This window comes from Penicillium brevicompactum (genome assembly GCF_028827555.1).
Source record: "Penicillium brevicompactum strain IBT 35665 chromosome Unknown utg000005l_segment0_segment0, whole genome shotgun sequence".
Classification (NCBI taxonomy): Eukaryota; Fungi; Ascomycota; class Eurotiomycetes; order Eurotiales; family Aspergillaceae; genus Penicillium; species Penicillium brevicompactum.
The window spans coordinates 3493820-3512062 of NW_026623208.1; the positions used below are offsets into that span (position 1 = coordinate 3493820).

Below are 18243 nucleotides of genomic sequence, written 5' to 3' on the forward strand. Positions count from 1 at the left end.
TGCTTCTCCTCCATAGATCAGCCTGCTCTCAGATCTGCTATGGTTGCCAACTTCGAGAGCAAGACTATCAATCAGAGATCTAATGAATGTAATAAAATTAGTGAGAGTTAGCAGAATTGTTGAAGAGGTCTACGTGGGCTTACATGGTCATATGACTAGGAGACGGTCAGATTCCATTGGGATCGAAGCACAGGATCCCAACAGGAGTCGGCGGCGTTCCCGAGAACGGGCAGGAGAAGTTTTACTGCGGCTGAAGCGCCCCATTGTTTTCCACACCTCAGGCTCTCGGCGGATGGGAGAATGTTGTGGGAGATTGGGAGGAGGTTGTTCCATAGGAAAAGGATTTGGGAAGTGAAGGGGAGGGAACCAGACGGTGGGGGGGGGCTTGCCTGCCATCGCTCCCCAGCTAGCTCTGGGGTGGGCTCGTCGACGACCATCTGGACGGCCTCATCACAGTTACGGGTGGCAGTTCAGCGCCAGAAACGCGAATAAGAACAAAGTGTCCACATGCGGCCACTGTTGACGAACTCTTTGCTATAGAATACATTAGCCCAGTGCTCTATACACACGTCCTCACACAATGGTCTATGCTCACATTGCAAAGGCTTCACAGACCCGAATGGGTGCATAGCAAAATGCGCCCAGCGGCGATTGCCTCTTCTATTGGCGCCTGGGTTTGTTTTACCTGATCCGTCGAGGTAAGAGGAGTGGGGGGGGGGATTCCTAATCCTCTGCTTATAAACAGGAGTAGTTGTGTAGTTATTGGCTTCATCTCATATTTCGATTGGTAATGGAAGAGAGCTATCGTCAACATCGGTATCTCTTTTCAACTGTCTTTTGGGATGTCTTTTGGGATGTCCTTCCAACTAATCGTCGAGTAATCATGATTGGTCAAATAAAGATAGTCTTTGCTAAGCCGTGAACACATAATTAGGGATTGGGACAATCATGGTCTTGGCGTCCATAAATTTTGTTTTTGTAAATGTCTCTGTAGTCCAATTCTGCCCAAGTGCCGGTGCTAAAGTTGTGACTTTTCTCCTGATCTCACATTCAACCGTAGAGAGTTGGAAGAGGTACCAGACCCTTTCACCGTGAATTGAAAGTCTTGGGCTACAAACAATTATCAGAATAATTCGAGAAGGCAAAGGGACGTACTTACGCTTTGCCAGTTTCAACTTGGACATCTCACGGGGACCGGCTTCTCCTTCTTCGAGGCCGTTGCAGTTCTTGCCTTCTTCCACGCTTCTCCACTTCCAAAATGGGGTAAATCTATCTGGGACCTTTTCGAGTTGATTCTTGACATACTGCATTTGAGTCATTCAGTCAGTGGCGGTGTTTATACGAAGACAGGACAACATAACACTTACCTTGCCAAGAATAGGAAGAAACTTGAATCCATGGCCTCTGTTTAGACTTTATTAGGAGGTGTGCTTGACTTGGGTTTCCTGTACTCACGAGCCACCAGTACAGATGAACAAAGAATCAGAATATCCCGGGACATAATCAATCACAAACTATGATACGTTAGCATACTTTGCTAAAGTACCGTTTTTCTTGGGTACTAACCTCGTTATCGATACTGTCGGTGTACCAGCATAGCTGCGAGGAAGACATTAGTCATTTTTCGTTGAGGAAGGGAGATGGGACAGTCGACAAACCCTGCTGTCTGTGAATCCAATTTCAGCTAACTCCGGGAATAGCCCGCCTATCACTTGCTTCATGAGCTCTAGCCCATAGAGTGGCACAGTATGGATCGGTTCTTGGCTATATTTCGTTCGTGGGGTAGAAATTCGGCTATGACAAACAGAGTGGTCAGTGAATGTCTTGTCATATATCGATATCAAAAATCCTCGGTAACTCACGTATTCTTTTCTGTTGGATGATCTTGGAAGTTTGTGAACTTGAAGATAGAAAGTTAGCCCAGGTCTTATCAAAGGATGGCAGTGACTACCTTTCGGGCACGGAATCCAAATTTCAATCTTCCTTCCCGAGTGATGGGGAATCCACCACCCTCGTAACCTCTGTTCGGATGATCAGCTGATTTAATCAATCTCTCAGCAAGATGGGTCTTACCCTTCACCTTCACCTTGGATAAATCGCCACACCGGAATGTTATCTGGGTGGAACTTCTCTCGCAGGTCTTTGCGGTCCTCTGGGATATCGATGAACATGACTGTTCCCATTGTGGCTTCGACCGACCGACTTGCTTCAGGGAGAACACCTGCTGTCCATGGGCCGCCTTTGATCATGTATCAGAGCCTGGAGATGTTGCACAGGGGGATGGATCTCTCACAGGCAACTACAACCAGATCGGCGAAATGTGTCAGCCCATCGCGGGTCTTGATGCCCTTCACTTGCTTGGAAGTGCCAATTTCCTCGGTGATCAAACGGTCAAGCTCGCCATGAGGACGCCCAAGGACGAATTTGACACCGGCCTTTTGGCATAAGTGGCGTGCATATACGCAGGCCTATCGGGGCAAGTCAATTGCCGATTCTCCAAGGAATGGAGGAGACTCACTTTATCAGCTAAGGTGATTCCTGAGCCGGCATCCAAAAATCCATTCGTGGCGCCATTTTTGAATTGATCAAAAAGGTGGTACTTCTTCGCCCATTCAGTACCCCGTGCGCCAGCTCGCTTTTCATCGGCAGCATTATCCTATTATAATTAGAAATGTGATCGAGACTTGATGGTAGAGCCCGATCATACCTTGATAAACTGCAGATCACGGAAACTAGGCGCAGTGTCCTCCATCACCCGCAAATTCTCCACATAACGCGGTATCATGTCAGGTCCATCGGCGAGATGATACACACCACACAGTGTGAGAAGTTCATCTTCCGGTGTCAGCGGACGCGGAAGGTCAGATGGATGACTTTCTTTGATAGAGCGGTTCCATTCCAGCCAAATGTCTCTGGCTTCTAAAGCAAGATCTTGAGAACTATATCGGGGTCAACGCTGGAATCAAAACATAGGCTGGGGACATACTCACTGCTCTTGCGACCCGTACGTTGCTCGGAAGATTTTATTGATATCAGCGGATGCACCGTCACAGCCGTCGGCTGGATTGTAGTAGTTGGTGTCAAAGTTGCAACGGTCGAAGATAGTCACGTCTTTATAGCCACTGCGAGCAAGCCAGAGAGCGGTACTGAGCCCGAATACACCGCCACCCACGATGATGACGCGGGACTGAGGGGTAGTCATTTCGAAAACCTTGGAATTAGCTTAAGACTGTGAGATGTTCTCAAGAAAGCTCAAAATGTTCTGCCGTATGGAGTGAGGATTGAAGTTCAACGCTCTCTATTTGTGTGTCTCCATCATCCGCGGAATTGCCGCCCTGTCAGCTATCTCGGCACAAGCGGCATTTCCACCTCCGGATACACCAAGCGACACTCAGATTTCCAAGCCGTTTTCTTTCCTTTCAATCTCTTGTAGATTCAAAGATAGCAGACTTGCTACCAATTTGATTCATTTGGAAAATGGTACTTTGATAGGTATCGGGTTGTGCCGAATGTGCGTGGTCGTTTAGCGGCATTTCCGTTGACCCCTCGAAGTGTGACCCAAGGACCCTTTCGGACAAGGATTCGCCTCTACTGCACCCAGGTGATTTCTTTTACAAATGATACGAGCTTCGTTCTTTTGCAGATAACCGTCTATCTCGATTGGAATTCGATATCAGAGGTCACAGGTCCGCGGATTTACCGAAGTCCATACCCCCGCGTTTATAGATGGAGCTGTCTTTATTCCTGCAAGGGTATAAGATGCACCTTCCCCAACAAATTGAGCTCACATTCAGAGGATAACCTCCATCTTTCTCATCACTGCACCTCGCTCCGCTCTATACTATACCTGGCGTATAGAGTTTGATCCGAAATGGGCCTCAAAAGCATAATGGGCAAAACGATGCTCGCGCATTACACCAAGAGAATCAAAGATGCTCCGCGCGAAGTGATACTGAGCCCCGCCCTGCTTTTGTCTTGCGCGATGTATGCGACCGCGGCTATTCCCCTGAGTGAGTCCCCTCATCCGGATTGAGATCGGGTCAAGCCTTACTGACGCTCCAGTACAGCATGGGATCAAGGGACGGCTTCCACCTTGCCCTCACTGGAGGGCTTTCAGAAGCAATTCGGGATCAGCTCTACGGCCGGGGCACACTCTACTAGGAATTTCGTCTCCCTCGTGTACATCGGTGACGCGGTCGGTGCAGCTCTATCATTCTTCATAAACGATCGCATTGGAAGACTGTGGTCTTTTAGGTTATATACAACTGTTTGGATCATCGGGCAATTGGTCGCAACATTCAGTCCCAACTCCTCGGCACTATACGCGTCGCGAATCATCTCAGGTCTGGGAATCGGATCGTTGAGCGTCACCGGTACTGTCTCGATTGTTGAATTGGCGCCGCCAGAGATCCGCGGGCTGTTAGCAGCTTGGTATACTGTTTCCATGACTTTGGCTCTCATGGTGGCGACGTTTTGCGTTTACGGTGTGCAATTACATATCGGGGCGAGTCGACTGCAATATCAGGTAGTGATGTTTTCTCCGTGTGTTTTCATGCTACTTTGGATTATTGCTAGTTTCTTTCTCTGCGAATCGCCGCGCTGGTTAGTGTTGTCTGGTCGGAATGAAGAGGCTGCGAACGCGCTTGTTCGACTACGACGATTGCCGCTTGATCACGATCGGGTCCAACACGAATTTCGAAATATCGAAGAATCGATTCAGGCCGAAACCGCAGCTTATGATCCTGATGATCATTCACCTTCCAAGATTGTCAGTCTTGCCAAAGAAACATTCACGGTCCCGTCCAACCTTCGTCGGCTTCAACAAGCCTTAATTCTCTACGCCGTTCCGCAGTTCTCGGGCGGCAATTCCATCACGAATTATTTTATTCCGATATTGAAAATTGTGGGACTAGCTGGATCTTCATCCAGAAATCTGTTTCTCAATGGGATGTACGCCATGTCGAAGTTCTTCTTTGGCTTGATCGGATCATTCTTCTTGATCGATGTTGTCGGTCGCCGAAACACACTCTTCGTTGGAATTACTCTTCAGATGATATCCGACATCTACCTCGCCGCATATATCAAGGTTCAGAATGACGGAAGTCCGCCCGGAGCTGCGGGTGAGGCTGCTCTTGCGTCTATTTTTATCCACTCATTCGGGTATACTATTGGTAGGCATCCAAACCCGCAGCAAGACATGACCAGATGCTAACGAATATTCTAGGCCTCCTAACTTTGCCGTATGTCTTTGGTGGCGAGCTGTGGCCGAACCGAATCCGATCCTTTGGCGCCGCGATCACACAGACTTTCCATTGGCTGTTTCACTACTCGATGACATTTGCATTGCCCTCGCTCCTTTCCCGAACACATAATTGGGGTGCATTTGTGTTTTTTGCATCTTGGTGCGCAGCGGCTATCTTATATGTGTATCTTCTTGTGCCGGAAATTTCAGGACTTAGTGTCGAGGAGATCGAACGCGTCTTTAGCGGGCCGTGGCGGCTCTTCGGTCGGCGATCTGCATTCCGCGATGCTGGCTCTGTTATTGAAGGGCGCGAGGTGCACCATGAGTATGTTATCCGGATGGTTTTACCTGCGCTCAGTGGCTAATATTCTATACAGTGACGAGAATCCGAAAGGGTCCCTCCCTGCTGTGAAATCGAGTCAGCAGTCTCTCAAAGGCGAGTCGCACTCCTCCTAGTAGTCACATGTCTTGTGTAGGAATTGAAACGTGGTCATGAAAACATGTAACTATTTTTCTCTGTATTCATTAGTCAAAGGATCTCCAGGGTTGTCTCTATCTCTCCGCTAGCCCCCTTCCACCCTGGTAATTTGGAAGGATATGTGACGTGTCCCCGGGGCCATGAAAGCAAGTCCGAGATGAACCTTGTACTCCGTACTCCGTACTCCGTATGATTTACTCCATTTCCTGCGACCATTCAACACCCTAACTCTGAGGGAATGGTCATACCTGGGCAATGGCAGTATTTTTGCCATGTCCGGTTACTCCAGAACTGTGTTGTATTCTAATTGGCAGTAGACAAGCATAAGTCCGTAGCAAACGAAGAAGTGGGGTAGCGGCATTTCCGTCCAGCTCCGAGTCTAGCCCTGGAGCCACAAATTCCATCTAGCGTGATCAATGCCCGTTTGTTATCACCTGGGCATCTGCAGAGCTGCCAATGATTTTTCCGTCTTCTGGTGTTGATAGTGTCAGCGATTAGATCGTATTGTAAGTGATATCAGCTACATTAGATTAAAGTATATGAAAACAAATCTTTGTCTAAACACAAACGTAACAATCTAGACTTCAAAAGACCATGGGACACTTTGAGGTTCTTTGTTCCAGGGCATTACCCAAGTGGGGAGACTCCCTCTGTCTCTCGTATGTATGTACTTCACAAGATCCTTCCTCAAACCGAGTGCACCTCGCTCAATGAGATTATCCACTTTTCAAATGAACGGACACTCGCTTTTTGACTTCCCTCTTAGATATAATTCTGTTTCTCGGGGTTGACCTGATGCGGTCTCAACTCAAAACAAAAGCCGCTAATTGGCCAACCCTTGCGTAGCGCCTGCGCGTTATCTTTTCTCTCGGGGATCTCGAGTCATAATGATAGCCGCACTCTTGACATTTTGACATTCCTCGGTCGCTCCATAGTTGAGCCCCGCTTACACTCTTAGTCTCTTCGTTTCTGGCTATTTCACCCCTGGAGAGACACTGTTCAGTGATTCACACCTTACAACATGCATGATTCCGACTCCCCCGGACGGCTAACTCCAGCCCGGAGAGCAAGCCCACAAAAACAAAAACTTTCTCGCCCCAACGACGGTGGGATCCACAGAAGGAGCACTAACGCGTGTGAGTATCCACCGGCCAAACTCCGGGGTATAAGACTCAACGTTCGTTTCAGGTCGCTATTGCAAACGAAGAAAGATCAAATGCCATTACAACATTGAAAATATTCATGGGTAGGAAATTTTGCGTCAAAAAAAGTGGAAGATGGAAGTTGATCATCGAGCAGGAAGTGTAATGCTTGTTTCAAATCATCTAAAGGTGACATATCACACCCCATCCCCTACTCTTTGGAAAACAACTGACAAAATCCGCAGAATGTCATTTTGATGTTCCTCCAGACGGTGTCCTGAGAGGTGATGCGTATGTAGCTTTGAAGCCCTCAAATGTGCACTGCTGAGATATGTACAGTTATGTGGCAACTCTAGAGTCACGCATTCAGATCCTCGAAAGTCAGCTACGTGTCAGCCAATCTCATCAAGCGACTTCTCGAAATGGTATTTGTCTTACTCCTGAGACCACGTTTTTTGAGTCCCAGACACCCGAGACTGGGATACCTGCTTTGATACAGCAGGATGGACGTGAGTCCCACCGAGATCCCAGATCTTTGGCGACAGCATCGTCTCAACTTCCAAATCGCCAAACGCCAGAGATCTTTGAAAAGCGCATGCAGGTACCGGGATCAACTACTGATGTCACGATGCTTGAGATGGTGTATGGGCGAGAATATGTCGCGGAACCAGAAGTCGACTCTCTTCCTCCACTACCCTCGAGCAGCGGTGCAAAAAAGCTTGTTGACGCGGCGTACTTCTACACTCAAGCTCGATATTGCATAGTTGACTGGACTCAACTAGGCATTTGGCACCAGCAGAGAGAAGAGATAGCTCAGGTCTCTCCTCAAAGTCCCGTCGAATCACAAACCGGTAGATCACAATCCCCTCGGAGACAAAACGCAAATACTCACTTCCTCTCAGGCGCCTTTTTCATTTGGATTGTATATGCCATTGGAGCTAGATTGATTCCAGATTCGGAGAATTCTACTGAGGCATGGTCAGCACGACTATCCTGATGATCTTGGCTAACCATTTTAGGCTTATTTTGCTCGGGCGCGGATTTACCTACCTGCAGTAATGGCTTTGCAGGATATGGCAACTATACAGGCTCTCCTCTGCCTTGTTCAGTATTATTTTAGAGCGCAGACAGAGTCTCCTATTTGGTTTGTCAGTGCCATCACTCACGTGTGACTTTCTGACAATATGACTAGGCACCTAGTCGGCCTTGCTCTGCGTCTTTGTGTCAAGCTTAGATACCACCGTAAACTTGCAGATAGTCCCGAGGCCAAAGGACTGAGTCCATACACCATGGAGCTTCGAAAGCGGTTCTTTTGGTGTGCATATTGCTTTGATCGGTACGTTTTGATTCCGAAGACTCACATTCCGAAACAAATTTTCCGGAAAAGCAAAGCTCATTCTCAATTCAGATCCCTAGCCATTTGGTCCAAGCTTCCATTCGGTATCAGTGATTCAGACATAGATGCGGAGGTAAACTTCATCACTTGACCTTTTGAAGTTGCATTTAACCCTGTCTAGATCCCCATTGACATAGACGACACCTGTACCGATGAACACAAGATTTCACAAATGCAGCTCAACGCAAACACCATGCCGCAAGAACATGAAGACAGAAGCATCACAACGGTATGAGAAACATATCTTCGCATCCTTATGCAACCTCCTAACAATGCTCACAGATGACTGCTGCGTTGCACCATCTCCACGTATATCGCATCAGGTCAAAGATATTGTGAGAGGCTCAACATCCCTGGCCATACGAAGCTAATGATCCCAGAACAAGATACACAGGACCAAATGCGAAAACCCCGTCACTTGCCGAAGTGCAAGAAATTCTTTATGAGCTCGAGCAGTGGAAACAGCAAGCACCTGATGAAAAATACTCAAAGCGCTTTCCGCAGCAAAGTCCCGACCGGGTACAGGCCACATACACCCAAGCAGTTCTTCTCTTGATCCGGCCCATACTGATGGCCAAAGAGATTCATCCTGATCTCATAGGTCTTTGCGTCGAATTTGCCGTCGAGGCATGCTCGGTATGTAACAAACACCCCAACGGTCGCTAAGCAGTGTCTGAGAATCTGATAGAATGCGAAAACATTGAGCTTGAATCCACATACACCACCCGATCGCATTACAGTGTACCATTGCTTTTACTGTGGTGTGACCTTGCTACAGTGCCTGGCCATCTCACCAACAGCATTAACAGCACGACGCACTCACCAGGCAATAAGCGCTTGTCTTAGCGCATTGGCAGTATATACCCGAGTGCTGCCCGCAATTGCACCTTTTCTGCGGTTATTCGAGGATCTCTCAAATCTTTTGGTTTATGACGACAATAGATCCGATACTCCTCCCAGCCCGGAGGTGCGGAATGTCTTGAACAGGATCGTCTCCAGCGATCCATCGGAAGCATCCGGGTAGGTATTCTCCAGCCGCAATTCAGTCATCTTGCTAATTCCAGTAACTAGGATTCTGCACTCCTTGTCCGGTCGGAAATCACGAGAAGTCCCAATACCGGAGACACTGGCAGCAGAGACGATGCTGGCTCAACCAACGCAATATGATTCCATTCTTGGTGGTCAATCGTCCGTGGCATTCGGTGCGGATTTCTCACTTGAGATGCCTTTGGATATATCTCCGTTATATGCGCCTGATATTGAAGTGCCGGAACTATGGACAGCACCATGGCTTCCTCTTTCAACAACAGAGTATCTTTGAGATGATGTATGCGAAGATATAATATGCAGAAATAAAAAACAAAAACATACAACAGTGAGGATTCGCTGGTGGTCACCCACCCAACTACTAACTCACCGGCGTGTGGCTTAAGTACGGCTGAGCGGACGGGAAGCCCTGTTCTCCACACCCTGTGGTCGTATGTGCTTGTGCCAATTGTTGGCTGGTCTATATTGAACTAAAGCTTTGGAATTTATTGGAGATAGAGCGACCAATTCACTTGCTAGCACGGTGTGGACCGCTGGATCGTTGTTGATATGAATCCAATGAAAATTCCAATTGTCAGGAATATGAGCGTTATCTTCAATTCTCTGGGTGATTGATTTTTTCTATATGTCCATGGGTGGGAATAGATGGCTTTCAAGACCTGCCCGAGGTGTAGCCAACGCCCCGCGATTGGAAAGATATTCATCCAGCACAGTAGGGCAGTTGTCTCGGAGTTCACTGATCGTAGAAGCGTTCCCCAAGATCTAGCTATCAAGTTGTAGGCCCGTATCCAATCTTCCGTTTTAATATTGCCGACCGCCCATCGGACATCATCTTTTTATAACTGATCCAAACCTCCATGTGTGCGCCCGTCGAGTCCGGGAGCAGGACTTTCACGTCCGCTATTCGGGAGGCCTCCTCCACGTAAGGCTTATATGAATTACCAGTGTTGGTTTCCGTGATCTGGGTACCAGCGTCAAAGTTTGAATGGACCGCGTTGGATCCTCCGTCTTCGATATGGACAACTTCTTCCATCACACTTGCTAAGAGTGGCCCATTCCAAACACCCTCTCTGTGTGATGCTGATCGCAGAGCCAGGATTGCTTGGCGTCGGATCTGAGGAATGCGGCACTTCATCGCTGTGTAATAGACGGGAGGTATGTGGCCCAACTCAATTGTGAACCCACTATTACCAGAACCCGAACATTGAGTTTCTATCGTGGTATCTTCGCGTTCATCCGGAAGTGACCAAATCTCTGATAGCTCTGACACTCCTGTGATTATCGCGGCGAAATTATCCGTGAATGCATCAAAAGCCATCTCGCTTTCCGAGAGACTCACAGCCGCCATGACGGATGCCATTTCGTGATATATTCGCAAAAGTGTCCAACCGGCAAGCTCGCGACAGACTTTGCTAGTTTTCCAGGAGGCACGTGTCGTCTCATAAGCTTGACGCCATAGAGTGAGGTCTTTCTGGATATGGGTTTGTGCTGCAAACGCTGCTGCGTGATCTATTGGTCCTCCCGACTCACTGGCATTCTGATAGTCTTCTTTCAGACATTTCACTTTGTGCAAGAGATGGTCGAGTGTTTGTCGCGCTTCAATTATGGATGGGAAATATGACGGGGGCGTCTTCGGTTCCTGGTCATGTGTCATGATACACATGTGAGACGGAAATATACCAAACATCGCGGACTGGATGGTAAGACGGGCAAAGGAATCAACCAAAGCCTTGTGTGCGAAGTCAGGCGCTGTGTTGGCGGAATTTGGTGGAATTATCGATTGTGGACTTTGTGTCGGCACGGGCGTAGAAAGTCCCGAAAGTAGCTGGATGCCATAGCGGAGGTGAGAGTTCCCTGAAGTATATTGACCTCGTAGATATTCCAGAGTCACGAATATCATACATGTGATTAAAGTCACACGGAGGTTGGATGTGTTATTAGTTGTTGGGCTAGACCTTAGATGATGGATGGCCTTATTGTACTGTTTAAGCATAAACTCCTCGGCGCTGTTTCCACGTGGGGATGCAAGGGCCCTCGGGCCATGGCCAGAGTCACTTCTATGTGCAGCTGACAGGGCGACAACAGCGTGCCGCACCGCGGGCTCCTGTGCACTTGCCTGAAGCACTAGAGTCTCCCAAAAGTCGGATGTGAAGATGCCGGCAAACTCCTTGGTTGTCTTCTCTACGAACCAGTCGAAAGACATCTGCTCGTCAGGATTTAGGTTGACGGCAGGGACGGGTGCGCGGTGGATCGACAAGGGTTGGCTTGCTGGGATTTGAGGGTGGTGGTCGCCGCCACCCCAAATGCCGTAACCATTGCACACACGCCCTGTGGAGACGCAGCGACGGCAAGCGGGGCGACTTTCATCGCACTTGACATGGCGAGCTCTGGGACACAGATTACACGTTAGACCAAGGCTTGCGACATCAGACTAGGGATACTTACTTGCAAGTTTTGCAGCCAGATTTGACTTTCCTTTTTACATGCCCTTGTGGCTGGCCAGTTGAGGACCCTTGCATGTTTCATGCCTTGAGACAAGCCTCGGGATATCAAAATAGGGGGATCAACGGGAAGAGGAATTTCGGAAGCTGCAAAGCTCGAAGACTCTTGGCTCTGATTGGCGGACGACGTCGGAGTGGAGCGGGATGGAGGAGCTCGGAAAGCCGGCACTCTCATTGGTCAATGTTGATCGCCAAGACCAAGGCTAGTCTGATAGATCTTCAGCAGAGCATCGAACCGCCTGAGGGATTGAAGCCTGAATGGCTGATCCACTGCTGCAGTGTTCGTGGATCTTCTGCTGGCTTCTTGGATACATCAATTCTCCCCACACCCCGTATAAAGACAAATCCTACTCAGCAAAAATTGATTCCCCTTTGTTTACTCCGCACACCCATACATAACTGCATATTCACAATGTCTGCTCCTCAACGTACTATTGGCCGTGATGGCCCCAAAGTCAGTGCCATGGGTCTCGGTCTCATGAGCATCGGTAGCGCGTATGGTCAAGCTGGCCCCCTCGAAGAGACGGTAGCATTCCTGGACCACGCCCACGCCACTGGTCAGCGATTCTGGGACACCGCCGATGCCTATCAGGATAGTGAAGACATCATCGGAGAATGGTTCAAGCGCTCCGGAAAGCGGGATGACATCTTCATCGCGACCAAGTTCGGCTTCGTTCCCGATGAGGGCAAGATCACTGTCCGGTCTGATCCAGAGCACGCTCGGGCTGCTTGTGACACCAGCTTGAAGAGACTCGGTATCGATACTATTGACCTGTACTACTGCCACCGTCTTGATGGCATCACCCCCATCGAAAAGACCATCGAGGCCCTGGTCGATCTCAAGAAGTGAGTGTATGCCACATAGATGATGAGCTCAGTGGCTAACGTATCCCCGCATCCAGTCAGGGAAAGATCCGCTATATCGGTCTGTCCGAGTGCTCAGCTTCCACCATCCGTCGCGCACACGCAATTCATCCTATTAGCGCATTCCAGATTGAATACAGTCCTTTCGCATTGGACATCGAGGGAGAGTCGGAGATCCTCAGCACGTGCCGTGAGCTTGGTATCTCCGTGATCGCGTACAGCCCCATTGGTCGTGGAATCCTGTCTGGACAGATCAAGTCCGTCGATGACCTCCCCGAGAATGATTTCCGCCGCATGTTGCCCAAGTACTCCCAGGAGAATTTCCCCAAGATCTTGGAATTGGTCAAGGGCCTGCAGGATATTGCCAAGGCCCACGACGCGACATCTGCGCAGGTGTCTCTCGCGTGGCTACAGGCTCAGGGCCCTGATATCATCCCTATTCCTGGCACCAAGTCCACTTCCCGCATGGATGAGAACGCGGGTGGCGCTCTGCTCCAGCTGACCGAGAAGGAAGTCAAGGACATTCGCGAGCTTATCAAGCGCACCGAAGTCTCAGGTGCTCGTTACCCCGACGCATTGTGCCGGTGAGTTATATTTCGAAACATACGCATCATGCCAGAGACCTCATACTGACTCATCAACTAGTTTCAACGGTCGTGATTCTAACGAAACCCCCCCTCTCTAAAGCGATTCGACAGTCATTATGTACATAGTTGATGAGCGCTATATAGATCGAAACATGACGTCCCACTGATCTACGGACTCAATTTTTTGTATCGCCCTGATGGGAGTCCACTTACGTAGGGGAATCCACAATTTCCCATACCAAAACAACAGCGATCGCCGTTGCGCGTGCCAGGAACCGCATACCGATATGATTTCTCTACTCAAAACCCCCTACCAATACATTCTCAAGCAGATCATCATGCAATAAAGTGGTTTGTCTTACGAACGCTCTGACGAACTACTGCATAAATAGTTTCAGACATCAATCCCCTGCGGGTTTCCCCTCCGTAAGGGGCGAACGATCCCGCAGATGAGGAATTCGGCAACCCGAACATCTTTCTTTTAAAGTCGAGCTATACTTTCACCGATGAACTATAGACTCAGATCATTTTGACTTAATCGAGCGGTAATGCACCATGGCCACGGAGACTCGACCAGCGATCTGGAACAGCATCGCCTATCAGTGAAATCCGACGCACCTGTCGCCCCTCCGCCCGATATAGAAACACAGCACATCACTGTTCAGGGGAGCCATGAGACTGGGTATACCAGTGATGACTCTCTTGAAAATGAGAAATACTCTTTGCCACCTGTAGATGGCGGCAAAGATGCTTGGCTGTGTCTTTTGGGCGCATTCATCCTGGAAATGGTTGTCTGGGGTATGTATACCTCGTCCTGATCTTCTTGTGCTATACTGACTTTCTCAAGGCTTCGCTTTCTCCTTTGGTGTTCTCCAAGACTATTACAGCACTAACGCACCATTCTCTCATGACCACTCTAGCAGGTCTATAGTAGGATCATGCTGCATGGTATGTGCCAGACAATCCCCATTGCAGACTCAAAACTAACAATACAAAGGGTATTTTGTACCTCGCATCACCCATCAGTCTCTTCGTTCTTCAGAAATGGCCACGCATCACTCGCATTAACAGCGTCCTCGGTCTTGCGATCGCTGTGACTGGCGTCCTCACATCTTCCTTTGCCACAAAGATGTGGCAGCTCACAATCACCCAGGGTGTCATTTACCCGATCGGAGGTGCCATGCTCTACTATCCAGTCCTGCTATTTGTCGACGAGTGGTTTGAGCGAAGGAAGGGGCTTGCATTCGGAGTTGCCTGGGTAAGTTTCTCACATCTGCACGATATCAAACATAAATCTAACGAGTCAAATGCAGGCCGGAAGCGGTGTTGCCGGCGTCGTATTCCCACTTCTTCTCCGCTGGGCTTTGTCGCGATTTTCTTTCAAGATCACCATGTGGGCCTGGTCCATCGGCATGGTCGTCTTGGTCTGTCCCATTTTGGCATTTGTGAAGCCACGGATTCCTGTCAACACCGACACCCCCAAGGCACAGTCTCTCAGCTTCAGCTTCCTTCGGACGCGATCGTGGATTATTTTCCAAATCGGAAGTCTCATCCAGAGCATCGGGTACTTCGCACCTTCACTCTACATGCCGACCTATGCTCGAGTCATCGCACACCAAAGCGCCATGGGCGAGACAACCCCAGTGACAGCCCTGAACGCTGGCTCAGTACTGGGCTTTATCATGGTTGGCTATTTGGTTGATCGCTGGCATGCTGCGACCGTCGTCCTCGCCATGACGGTAAGCACTGTCATCTTGGTGTTCGCATTATGGGGCTTGTCCGTGACATTGGCTCCAATCTGTGTGTTCTCTGCTCTCTACGGAGTCGTTGCCGGCAGTGCCGCCGCGACTTGGCCCGGTATGGCGAAGATCATCAAGAAGGAGGATCCCTCCGCGCCGGTCGGAATGGTCCTCGGAACTCTGACGGCTGGCCGAGGCATTGGCTCTATTGCATGCGGCCCGATCAGCGAGGCTTTGATCAAAACAGACTGGGCCTGGACTGGTCACACTGCTAGTCTAGGATATGGAACCAAGTTTGGTGGCCTAATTGTCTTCACCGGAGTCACGGCCTGTTTTGGCATCATCGGTTTCGCAGCGCGGAAACTTCGACTGATTCAATAATTATTATACATCATCAATTATGTTTGCATTCAAAGTTTTGTACATGCATTTTGTTTCGGTTTTCACCTTTGCATCCATGGATTTTTTTTGATGCACCAAGGTTTGTGCTCTTCGCGCGCTGCCTGGAAAAGTATCACATGGCGTCTATATAGATTTCTTTTTTAAAAAAAGCACAAAGTACATTATTCACATTAATTCAAAGGCCAAAAGCTGTTCAACGGCGGGGATAAACATTGAGAATCATGTTTTGTAACCTATTATATATCTCTGGAGAGGTATCCGTTCAAGAACCTTGAAACTTTGGAAGTCCCGAGATCTTGCCCCTGGAACGTTGAAAATTGTAGAAGAACCTCCCAAGGTTAGAACTGGCACAGGCGGGCGGATCTCCCGAGGTTGAGATATATTTCCAAGGTTCAGTCCACGGGTATCGATCCGTTCCAAGGTTTGTTGCGCATGGGCATCAGCTCTAAACCTTGGAAGTTGCCTGGGACATCCATCACAATCCATGGATGTACCCCGGGGCCTAGGTCAACGTCATTCTTCAGGCTGTGGTGATCAGTAGCTAGCTTCCGTCACACATACCATGCTGTATGCAGGTCATAACAAACTTGGAATTCTGGAATGTAGCCAGCAATGGATGACATCTATGACATTAGTTCTGCAATGGTTGACTGGAGCACCAACTGAAGCCACCTAACTACTCCATTGGCTTTCCAATCTCAGATCGAGTTACAAATTTGTCAAAAGTTGAATAATAGTTTGATATGGGAAGTTTCCACCCATAGTGATATCCACAGATGTTGGTACTGCATTAGATTCCCAGTTGTAGTTGATTACAAGAGTGACTCTGTATCGCCCGTGACAGAACTGATTCCTGTGGGCGGCTTAGTTGAGCAAGACTCTAGCTTGCAGGGGGGCTTTTTGATCACAGTTCAAAAGTCCCAGTATTGTATCCCGCGTTCGATAACAATGAAGCTATTCAAACCAACCTCGATGGTTTGAGGCGTTGCTCTATGAGTTGGCGTCATACCTAGACTCAGACCTACCCACCGTGCAAATTATCATTTGTAGTTATTTAAAGATATAGTAGACCAGCTAAGAGAATTTGCACAGAATGTATGAACACACGCGAGGAAGTTATACCCACGAAGTGAGCAAAATTGAAAATCGTCTAACCCAAATGCCCATTTTTGACCCTATGCTTGTGTGTATCAATTTTCAATCAACATGTGAGAAGTATCGGGGACAACTGAGGGACAATAGAAGAGGCAGAGAGGAGGCGAGAAAGGTAGAGCGTCAAGAGAAACCGTTGATTTTGAATGGAACATTGATCAGTATGGTTTGGTAAGCATAAAAATGATTCAAGTATCTAGTTTTCTTTTTATCAGTCCAAATCCAAGCACTAGCCATCGCATGGCATTAATATTCCAAATGACCCTTCGCTATACGTTTTTTTTTTGGTGGGTCACGGGACGGGGTTTCTACACACAATCGGCCAACTGGCAACTGCAACTCTACTCACTTGCGCGTCACAAGGTGGACACTTGGCAATTTGATCAAATGACAAATACGGAGTAAATGCAACATACGGAGTACCTGGGCGATCGACATGGTACGGATCTCTCTCATCCAACCAGCCCCTTAAAACCAACCGGTCGCGATCAAGTGCTACACAAATCACGATGCAAGTCTCAAAACATCACGGCAGAGGATTCAGGGGCAAACGAAGAAGACACTAAGAAGCATTCTAGTTTCAAACATGCAGCACAAGACTCACTAGCATCAAGCACCTCGGTGGCACTACCCCGCTTGCTCGCGTCGTCGCGGCTCTGCTCATCCCTGCCCTATTCTGTGGAACTGCCTATTTTTAACATGGCCATGGAGTACTCCATTCGGGGTACAGAGCAAACAATTGATACGAGCCCGGCATAACCAGATGACTGCTGGACTCGAGGGAGCGCCCACAGATGTCTGCCTTCGGATCTAGACCGGACACAGCCGTCAAGGTAATTTCGGTCTCCAACACGAGAAAACTGAAATCAAGGCCGAGGCTTTTCCTCTAAGCGACACCTCGGAGCCTTCGGAGGCACCAGGTGTGACCCCACACGAATCTCAAGGGAAAATCAAGGAACGCAGAGGAGGCCATCAGAGGTCGAAGGGTGTCTCCAAACTCCACCCCGGGAATCCACATTCCGAAACCGAGAGCGAAACGTCTTCAACTGTCAAATCGATCAACGGACGGGGATGTCGCCGGAGGTCCGCACCGGAGACCTAAGCCTTTTCAGGTAGTGGTAGATGACTTGCTCCAAGCACGATGGGGCAGAAAACTCCACGATGGTTGGTGGAGTCGGTACGAGTACACGAGCAGGGGGAGGATCGATGAGGATCGGATGCAGTGGAAGAGGGTCGGAAAGCGAAAGACGGTGTGCATCTTCGAATCATCGCGAATCAACGTGAAGAGAAAGCAGCTCCTGGACTGCGAAAAATCTCCGCAAAGTCTTGGCAAATGCGAACTGTCAGTCAAGATTTGGGCGAGAAAAGGAGAAAGCCCCGAACGATGTGGAGAAGCCAATGATGATCAGCAGGGATGGCAGGTCAAGAGCACACACGAATTAAACTATCGTCGATCGTTCGGGAATTGCCTCCCAAAGAAGGTTAGACTGTGCTTGTCTAGCCTGCCTGTGGGTAGATCGCCATGGGTCTAGTGGCGGCCGCGGCATGACAGCCGCCCCACGACGGCAAGTCTTCAACGGCTTTTGCGAGATTCGAGACAATGGACAATGCGGGTCCAGGGGAATACACAACCGCACAGCTTGGCATAAAAGGTGCTGGTATCGCATCTGTGGAAGGCCAACTCACTCCCAGT

The 18243-nt window shown here is 49.0% G+C and overlaps 7 protein-coding genes across 7 annotated transcripts; 4 read left to right on the forward strand and 3 right to left on the reverse strand.

The window, feature by feature from the left end:
* Positions 1-155: 155 nt before the first annotated feature.
* On the reverse strand, positions 156-437 carry N7506_007164 (uncharacterized protein; the record flags this gene model as incomplete). Its single annotated transcript, XM_056956457.1, has 1 exon — positions 156-437. One exon carries the CDS (start codon positions 435-437, stop codon positions 156-158), a length of 282 nt encoding a protein of 93 aa, XP_056810791.1.
* A 581-nt stretch (positions 438-1018) lies between these two features.
* On the reverse strand, positions 1019-3202 carry N7506_007165 (NAD(P)/FAD-dependent oxidoreductase; the record flags this gene model as incomplete). The annotated part of the gene is made up of 13 exons (XM_056956458.1): positions 1019-1110; positions 1160-1304; positions 1368-1402; positions 1463-1514; positions 1567-1599; positions 1659-1759; positions 1863-1884; positions 1952-2021; positions 2074-2239; positions 2294-2468; positions 2519-2656; positions 2708-2939; positions 2991-3202. 13 exons carry the CDS (start codon positions 3200-3202, stop codon positions 1019-1021), a joined length of 1473 nt encoding a protein of 490 aa, XP_056810792.1.
* Positions 3203-3889: 687 nt separating this feature from the next.
* N7506_007166 (uncharacterized protein) lies at positions 3890-5698 on the forward strand (the record flags this gene model as incomplete). The annotated part of the gene is made up of 4 exons (XM_056956459.1): positions 3890-4010; positions 4068-5171; positions 5225-5567; positions 5620-5698. 4 exons carry the CDS (start codon positions 3890-3892, stop codon positions 5696-5698), a joined length of 1647 nt encoding a protein of 548 aa, XP_056810793.1.
* Positions 5699-7920: 2222 nt separating this feature from the next.
* Positions 7921-9522, forward strand: N7506_007167 (fungal specific transcription factor domain-containing protein; the record flags this gene model as incomplete). The annotated part of the gene is made up of 7 exons (XM_056956460.1): positions 7921-8030; positions 8055-8331; positions 8380-8487; positions 8541-8567; positions 8601-8916; positions 8999-9278; positions 9330-9522. Coding segments are annotated over 7 exons (1311 nt in total), but the record flags the coding sequence as incomplete, so codon positions are not given.
* A 552-nt stretch (positions 9523-10074) lies between these two features.
* N7506_007168 (Zn(II)2Cys6 transcription factor) lies at positions 10075-11824 on the reverse strand (the record flags this gene model as incomplete). Its single annotated transcript, XM_056956461.1, has 2 exons — positions 10075-11692; positions 11751-11824. 2 exons carry the CDS (start codon positions 11822-11824, stop codon positions 10075-10077), a joined length of 1692 nt encoding a protein of 563 aa, XP_056810795.1.
* A 394-nt stretch (positions 11825-12218) lies between these two features.
* N7506_007169 (aldo/keto reductase) lies at positions 12219-13355 on the forward strand (the record flags this gene model as incomplete). Its single annotated transcript, XM_056956462.1, has 3 exons — positions 12219-12652; positions 12709-13254; positions 13316-13355. 3 exons carry the CDS (start codon positions 12219-12221, stop codon positions 13353-13355), a joined length of 1020 nt encoding a protein of 339 aa, XP_056810796.1.
* A 450-nt stretch (positions 13356-13805) lies between these two features.
* N7506_007170 (uncharacterized protein) lies at positions 13806-15377 on the forward strand (the record flags this gene model as incomplete). Its single annotated transcript, XM_056956463.1, has 4 exons — positions 13806-14055; positions 14105-14205; positions 14255-14515; positions 14571-15377. The coding sequence occupies 4 exons, from the start codon at positions 13806-13808 to the stop codon at positions 15375-15377; spliced, it is 1419 nt and encodes a 472-aa protein (XP_056810797.1).
* Between the last annotated feature and the right edge of the window lie 2866 nt (positions 15378-18243).